The sequence below is a fragment of the Sceloporus undulatus genome, chromosome 1 (assembly GCF_019175285.1).
Source record: "Sceloporus undulatus isolate JIND9_A2432 ecotype Alabama chromosome 1, SceUnd_v1.1, whole genome shotgun sequence".
NCBI lineage: Eukaryota > Metazoa > Chordata > Lepidosauria > Squamata > Phrynosomatidae > Sceloporus > Sceloporus undulatus.
The window spans coordinates 45,757,277-45,766,327 of NC_056522.1; the positions used below are offsets into that span (position 1 = coordinate 45,757,277).

The 9,051-nt window shown below is 41.8% G+C and overlaps 1 protein-coding gene across 1 annotated transcript in view; it reads right to left on the reverse strand.

Annotated features, from left to right (window-relative positions):
* CDC42BPA (CDC42 binding protein kinase alpha) overlaps window positions 1-9,051 on the reverse strand; it is a 261,009-nt gene that overhangs the window by 109,077 nt on the left and 142,881 nt on the right. Inside the window, exon 8 of the mRNA XM_042445935.1 lies at window positions 5,706-5,828. Within this exon, the coding sequence (XP_042301869.1) occupies window positions 5,706-5,828 (123 nt within the window). The remainder of the gene's footprint in view (window positions 1-5,705; window positions 5,829-9,051) is intronic.

The window sequence follows — 9,051 nt, forward strand, 5'->3', positions numbered from 1 at the left end:
ATTTTTAAAGGTTTAGAAATGTTAAATGACAGCTGCAGCAAAATGCCAAGCATGATTAATTCTCCTGAAGTCTCTAGCATAAGCAATGCATATACTTTGCTAAAGAGAGCCAAAATAAATCTCTCCTTCACGTATGATTTACTTTGTTCTCCTGTCTCCTGTTTCCCTTGCATTCCCTTACATTTTTCAACTATATTAAAGATTCCTCAATCTTTTCTCCTATGTAACATAGATAACAAAATGTTATGATATTGACCACAAAAACTAAAGCATGTGTTAGGCTATTATTTCTTGGAGCAACGTGGAAAGGAAAATATAATAACTTATTAAGACCCCTGCTTACCAGAAATCCAAATGAGACGTGTTACAACTTATTTTTTTATTAAAATATTATTCAGCAGACATTCAATAAAGTCACAAAAATTAACATCCAAATTCACTATAATTCACCAACTTGATTTCCTGTTCAAAGTTAACATCTAGAATTGTCCATGTAGAATATTATACAGCAGAAGTGGCAAAGTGCAGTCCATGGACTGCATGAGACTCCAGTGCTGTTTTTGTGGCATCAGGAATAATAAAGTAAAGTAAAGTAAAAAAGCCCCCAAATATCCTTGGAGTGAGGGGTGGGGTCCATTTTAGGCCCAGAGAAACATTTTTAAAAACTAGGAGTAAACCAGAAGTAACTTCTAGTCATTTCCTGTTTAGCAGAAGAAAAGACTCTCCAAAATTGGTTTGTTTGGGGTTTGTTTGTTTGTAGTGGGGAATGCAATAGTAAAATAAGATCTAATAAATGTCTAACTACTTCGGAGTCTCAAAAGTAATGAAATGTGAGGACAGAACTGCAATGGCAGAAACAGCCCTGATTAATGACAGAACTATTGTGGCTATTTTCTTTATAGCCACAAGAGTATCTTGCTCATTTTATATACCACCAACTATTTAAAAACAGCAATAACACTCTGCTGAAATTCAAAGTAACATAATTTCCTTTTGCTTGTGTAACCAGTAGTAACACATTAACTTCATATCCTCTATGACTGAATAGCAGGTGGCTAGTCCAAAATATATACAGGTTTTTATGTACTGCTGTTACAAATAAAAGTTAGGATGTGACTGACATTTAGGTGAATAAATCCCATGTGTCTTCTTCCATCAAAAAGATATAATAAAATGTATGTTTACATTATTATTATTTTTTATATTGTAGCACACATCAAGATGCACTAGTATTAAAAGCCACCTACTTATACTCAATGGCCTGTTACAGACAGCCAAAATAAAGCTGCTTCGAGTCACAGTGGAGGTATGGTGTTTCAATGATGCATGCTTCCTAAGAGTCCAGAAGTCGCACCAAAGCCATGCTCCAGCCCTAAGGACTGGAGCGTGGCTTTGGTGTGGCTTCTGGACTCTTAGGAGGCATGCATCATCAAAGATGCATACCTCCACTGTGACTCGAAGCAGCTTTATTTTGGCTGTCTGTAACAGGCCAATGTCTTTTAAAGCTTTCAGAGTAATTTGTATCTTGGAGAAACAGGATATATGAAGAATATGCAGGCCACATACTTCACATCTGTCTAGACCTGCTGCTCCTGGAGTATTCTGGCCCCCACATTCCCTCTGAATTCCCCCCCCCCCCCTTACCTGCTGAAGACGGGTGGCTGTGGTCTCTGCAAGCTGGCCTGTGCTGCTGCTGTGGGTGTGAGTCACTCTCAAGTCAGAATATGGCAGCCAGCTTCGTTCTGACCTTAGACAAGCCCAGAGCGACTCATATCCACAGAGCAACTTGGCAAAAATGCTGAGAGACCATCAGCTGCCCATTGCCACTGCATTTTGCTCCATGTTTTCTGGAAAAAGAGACAAAAGGTAAGTTTTAAAAATGAGGCACAAGGAGTGGAAACCCAAGTTGGGTCCAGACGTTATGTAAACATCCCAGACATAATTCAGGGGTTTGGGATTGCGTGGCCAGTCCAGAGGAAATTCAGGGTATAGGGCAGTGGTTCCCAACCTTTGTTGGGCCGCAACCCCCATTGCGGACTAAAGTTCCGCCCGCGGCCTCCCTGATTGGTTTGGAGGCCAGGAAGGGGCGGGACATTCGGCCACTTACAAGCTGCAGTGGCCTTTGCGGCCGGAGGTCCTACCCCTTCCCGTCCTCCCAACCAATTAGGGAGGCTGCTGGGGGAAAAGGGGTGGGACCTCGGGCCACAAAGGCTGGTGGCGCTTGCAGTCCCCTTCTCCCTGAGGTTGCCTGCAGCTGTGGGAAGAGGGGGAGGAGGAGAGATCCTGCCCCCATCCCCTTCTCCCTGTGGATGCCTGTAGCTGCAGGAAGAAGAGGAGGAGGGATCCTGCCCCCGACCCCTTCTCCCTACGGGTGCCTGCAGCCGTGGGAAGAAGGGGAGGAGGAGGGAGCCCATCCCCGTCCTCTTTTCCCTGCGGGTGCCTGCAACCACAGGAAGAAGGGGAGGAGGAGAGAACCTGCCACTGTCCCCTTCTCCCTGTGGATGCCTGTGCCAGTGCCGGCACCCGCAGGGAGAAGGGGAGGAGGGAGGCAGGGGGGTTCCCAAACTGGCGACCCGCAAGAATGGGTCACAACCCCCACGTTGAGAACCCCTGCCTTAATGTAAGCCAGAAATAAGGAAAGTCAATTTATAGTTCACCTCCTGTTACAACAAAGCTTCTTCTGGGCCCAAAATGCCTTGGAGATGGGCAAAACATGGTATAATTGCCCCCTTGCACTCTACAGGGCACTTGGGAGCAAAAAGCTTTTTGACTTTGGTGCCACAAAACTGTCCAGGGGCCACAAGCGTCCTATAAGTTTCACCTTCTCCACCCCTGGATTACATAAAGTTTAAGGTCAGCATACACCTTAAATTAAAAAGAAAGAAATTTCATCATCATATATAATTAAATCAGTCTATTCATTTTAAATCATGTGTGATGATGAAATTTCTTTCTTTCTTTCAGTTCCTCATTACACTAGTGAGAAGTCTATAGTAAAATGGAAAGATACTTTCCAAGATTCAAATTAGTGTGAAAGCTTGATTTTTTTAAAAAAGCACAGACAATAAGTAGGTAGTGTAGGTAGAACCACCATGGTACAGTGGTTTGAGTATTAGACTAAGGCTCTGGAAACCCAGGGTTCAAATCCCTGCTTGACCATGAAAACCCTCTGGATGACCTTAGGCAAGTCATACTCTCTCAGTCTCAAAGAAAAGCAAAGGCAAACCTCTTCTGTATAAATCTTGTCATGTAAACCCTGCAATAGGTTCACCTTAGGGTTGCTATAAGTCTGAAATGACTTGAAGGCACATAACAACAGCACAATAAGTAGGTGGGTTTTAGTACTGCAGTACAACAGCAAGCAGTACAACTAAATTGTAGTTGTACAAAAGCCGAGCAAAAAACTTGGGGAAATTGACTCATATCATTTATCTATTGAAGTAAAAAAAGATTTTTTTTGGAGGGGGGAATGTGTCCCCCCCCCCCCAAGGTCTCCAATGTAACCCCCTGCCAAACCCTGACAATTGTCCACCTTACTTTAGCTTTCATACCTGGATAAACACAAAAAATTCAATCAGATTTTAAACTCTTCCATGCATCCTAAAAAGGTTGGGATGCCAGAGCTATTCAGTATAGTTGGTTTTTTTCATCTACAGTTGCTTTGGACTAAAAATACATTCCTATAAAGAGTTGTCCCAGAAAAACAGCTATATTTTAAGTACTGCTTTTTTTTTAAAGAAAAACTCAAATGTGATGATCTTATCTTCTAATTTAGTTCCAGCTCTGCTGCCAAACCACAGACCCAGTGTTAAATGCCAAGAATACTGTGCATTTAGTTGACTTGGTGTGTATTGAAAATGTTGTTTCCAGCAAGAATGTATGTCTACAATCAGATTTTTTATTATAAGCTCATTATGCTTGAAATATTAACTCAAAAGACAGAGTGCAAGTTCCAAGTACAACAGCTGCTATGATGATGAGAGTGAATAGTTTAATTCTCCATGTACAAATGTGAATAAACACCAAATTCCACTTATAAAGATTGGCAGAGTTCCATTTTTTTATGGCTACATTCCTTGTGTTTACAAAGGTAATAAAAAAAAATATTCCTGGAATGTCTAAGAGCTTCTCTGCTGCCTGCACAACAATCGTTGAGCTGGCATGCACAGTGGGAAGAAGTGCTACTGTGTACCTCTGTGTGCCTGTGACTCAGAATAAATTGGCCACTAAAAGTGCTTACAGAAGCAAATCCCAAAGCAACCACAGGCCAAATCATAAGAACATTACCGAGACAGCATAAAACAGCATTTATGGAGAACACAGAGACTTTTCAACACTTTTAATACACAAAGTATTTTGTGACAGAAAAGTTACAGCATGTGTGTATTTCGTGAATACACACACTAATCATACTGAGAAGTGGGAAGGAATAAGAGTGGTATAGCTTTATTACAGTCAAACACAAGAACCTGGGTCTGATGCCTCTGTCACTATGAAGCAGGGTAGACCTTAAATGTGGTGAGCTCCTCCTTTATTTGTGGAAGGAAAAAAATTGCTGCATTTTTTTTCAAGTGTGGCACAGTCTGGGATGCTTATTTCATCCCTTTATGAATTTCCTAGAATCTGCAGTTCTCTTGAAGAAGTGAAAAGAGAACATGAAACAGCTGACAGAACATGATAGCAAAATAGAAAAGTTAGGATTAATGCAAGACCACAGAGGTGGGCACATAAAGATGGCAAGACTACAGAGGAGTAACAGCAAGAAGTCAAGAAATGTAACTACATTTACTGCAGCATCATGAAACTCCTTAACAGTGGAAGCTAGAAAAAGTGAATCTCTGCTGAATGAACAGCAAAAACTTTTGTAACCCTAGGCTTTGATTACAATTGTGGGAGGAAAGCAGGAAATAAATAAATAAATAAGTTTAGAACATTAGACAAACCCTGCTGATCACATAAAAGTATAACTCAGTATTTTGTTTCTCACCATGGCCAACAATACGTTTCTCATAGGTTTATTTTGAGACATACTGTTCATGATCCACCCCAAAAAAGCCAGAGAAAAAATTCAGTGTTCATTCTACAGCTTGATTTTCTGGCTGTTTGGAGAATCCTGGCTTAATATGGCATTTATCAGGTCTCTGTGACCCACATATCCCTGTTTTTAATGAAAGGAAGGGGAAAATCCCGTTATTTTGTCAAACTTAGATAATAAACAGCTACTATATCTTCAACTAATTCTCTTTTTTTCTGACGTGAAGAGCTCCAATGAAATTTATTACTAAGAAAACTGCACCAACTTCTTGATAATTTTGGCTGAATGGTTCTAAATCTTTTCAAATGCCAGACATTATATTTGGGATGAGGACACCAGACTGTACATGTATTTCAAAACAGAACCCTAGCCCAACAAAGAACCAAACCATGGTGTACTCAAATGCAATCAGCCCTCTGTATCCACACATTTTTTAATCCATGGATTCAGCTATTCATGGCTTGTAAATATTTAATATATATATATATAAATAAAGTCCTGGTCCCAGAACCAAACCCCAGTGGATACCAAGGCCCCACTGTTGCAGATACTGGGCAGCAAACACAGAAGTACACTATTTGTGCAAAAAGATAGTTAATATATTGAATAAATCAGAAAAAGACGAAACAGAACTAGTGATGTGCTAAAAAAATAATAATCTTGGACTTACCAGTCACCTGCTTTCTTAGCTTTTCAATTTCCTCTTTTAGGCCTTTAATTTCTATATCTTTGCTCGCTGTTAATGGACCATCTACGGTTGAATAATGCAAGGCCTGGATTGTTTGCGTGGATTCTGGTGGAAAAGAAAATGAGAGGGAGACACCCTTTTTAGAGGAGGTATCCACAAATCTTTAACAATGTATTTAACATATAGGAGTTCTGGCTCCTTGAGACATCTCCCTCCCTTCATAATATGCTGCCCAAGAAAATCCTGGGGAAGTATCTGTAGCCTTGGTGTTGTCACACTGAATAATAAAACCGCCCTGATCATTGGTCACCGCCCTGATCATTGGAAGGGCGGTATACAAATAAAAATTTTATTATTATTATTTATTAAAACACACTCCTTAACAAATCTATTCAACGTCCCTCATGCCAGATATTGGGCATCCCTTTAGGGGAGTTGACAGATTTTAAGGGTAGTAAAGAGTTCGCCCTACTTTCCTATAATGATCAAAGACAGCAGGAAAATAAACAACTCTAATGTCCAAGTGCTCCTATAAAACAGAAAGAAGACAACAGACATTAATATGCTCCCCCTTGGAAGTTTAACTGAAGCAGCTGTGGTTATGGAATCAGAGACCCACCACATCACAGACAGAACCTCTCCATCTCTTCTGCCCCTCACTGCTGGGAAGCGTCAATGAAGCATTCTGGAATAGTATTTTATCTTTTCAACAGTTAAGAGGGGGTACTGCCTGCTGACCACAAGAAGAATGTGTTCTAAAAGGGTGTGTGTGTGATGGAACTTAGAGCAGCTACTGCAGTAGTTTAGGGCACAGGGAGATATGGCGAATCGGGGCCCACTAGAGTGTGCTAGTCCTTCTCAAACTGTCCCCCAATTGAAACAGCCTGAACAGCTTTGGCAACACTTCTTTTGGGTTGAAAATGCTACTGGAGAATGGCAGGTCAGTGAACAATATAATTACTATTAAACAGGACTTAATCCTGAATAAATACGCAAACATGGCTCATAGAGACACAGGAGGGAGGGAACGATCATTTATGTTGGCTATGTTCACTAGAGTTCTCTGTAATGCAGATGGTGAGACCAGGGGGAGGGAGACAAAGTGGCAGTGCTGTATCGTGATTTCATCCCACTGACAAGTGACCTATCCCACCATCTGCTGGGTTCTCTGTTCAGCAATTCCTCTTCCTAAGCCAACCAGGTGTGTCTTGGGGTGGTGTCAGTATCTTATCAGCTTGTTGTGCTGGGGGGATTCAACAACTATACTGAGGTTGCTTCCCAGGAGTGGTTTATAACAACCATGGGTTTGTCCCAAGTAATAACTGGCCCTACTAATGCTACTGGAATGTGTTTTCTGGGCTGGATAGAATGTTGGTGCTCTTGCTGTGGAGGAACATCTGTAATTTTGTTGTCATTGACAGCTCACTCCCTGATCAGTTTTAGGATCAGACAGAGCCTTTGCTTAAGGAAGTCTGCTCTAGGAGACTAATGGATCCAGAGGATTTACCAACAGCTTAGGAGGATTTTCCTGCTGGCTGGTGCAGAGTTTCTGTCAAAGTCCTGGTTCATTTCTAGAATGGAGATATGGCCAAGGCAGTGAACACTATCACTTCTGAGAGCCATTTTTCAGATGTGAACTGACAGCAGTGAAACAAGTGACAGCAACTAGAGAAATGTTGGCAGAAAACCCATAGCAAGTCCACTGTAACATGGGCTAGGACAGTGGTTCCCAACCTGTGGGTCAGGACCCCTTTGGGGGTTGAATGACCCTTTCATGTGGGTTGCCTAAGACCATTGGAAAACATCTATTTAATTATATTTATGAAGTAGCAATGAAAAAAATTTCATGGTTTTTGGTCACAACATGAGGAACTGTATTAAATGGCTTGGGCCCAGGGTACTTGGAGGACCGCCTCTCCCCATATAATCCGCCCCACGCTCTCAGGTCGGCCGGGAAGCAACTGTTGAGGGTTCCAGACACAAAGTATTCTGTGACTGCACAGAGGGCGTTCTCTATCTCGGCCCCACAGCTTTGGAACTCTCTTCCCGGTGAGCTCTGCTCGGCTACCTCCCTTGACCTATTTAGGAAGAGGTTAAAAACCTTCCTCTTCCAACAGGCTTTCCCCCAGATGTTGTAAGATCTGCTCTCTCCCCGCTGCACTCGTTGCACCAGCATTTTAAGCTAGTTTTTGTATGGTTTTAATCTTGTAATTTTAATATTGTTTTTAATAGTTTATATATCGATTTGGATGCTTATGTGATTACTGTTTGTAAAGTGTACATTTGTGTACTCCTGTGTAACCTGCTTTGATCTGCCAAGGAAAAGCGGGCTATAAATAAACAGTTTATTATTATTTATTTAAAGGGTCGCGGCATTAGGAAGATTGGGAACCACTGGGCTAGGGCTATATGAAGGCCTACTGGACAGAAGGGGGGGCTCGTTTTTCTTTCACCACTGTGTCTACAAATAATTGTCGAACACTGTTGTTTCAAGCAGCTACGATCTTTTACATCTTAGTCCACAACAGCAAAATCCAAACTATTCATAGAATCATAGAGTTGGAAAGGGCCTTATGAGCCATTGAATCCAACCCTATGGTCTCCAGCTAAAGCACCCCCAGCAGGTAGCTATCCAGCCTCTTTTTGAACATGTCTACACAAAGAGGTCTAATCACTTCTTTAGGTAATTGGTTCCATATCAAATTGCTTTTACTGTCAAGAAGTTCCTTGTAATGTTAACTAAAATCTACTCTCTTGTAACTCAAACCCATTGGACCTGGTTTTACCCTTTGGGACAGCAGAGCACCCTAATCTCTGTGAAAGTCCTTGAAATATTTAAAGAATGTAATCATGTTACCACTCAAACTTCTCTTCACCAGACTGAACATGGCCAGCTCCTTCAACTGTTCCTCATATGTTTTGTTCTCCATACTTCTTATCAACCTTGTTGCCCTTTCTCTGAACCAGCTCCAACTTGTCTATATTCAAAATCCACCTGTGATGGCTGGGTCTCCAGTCATCTGAGAATTTCTCCTGAACTACAAAGGGTTAATCTGAGAGGAGGTGCATGCTAATGAGAGATGACATCACATGCTAATGAGCTGTGACATCATAGCTGATGTAAGGTCTAACTGACCAATCAGAGAGTAGGACCGCGAGATTCAAGAACTTTCTATGGGAAATCTTTAAAAGGACTTGTGCAGCCATGCGGTCTTTTGTCTCTCCCTTGAACCTCTCCTGAGGGGGAAACCAGATGCTGTCTCTTTGAGTCTGGGAAACACAGACTCAAGGGAATGCAGGTCGAGAGGCCAGGGGGCCCTCCCTGCAT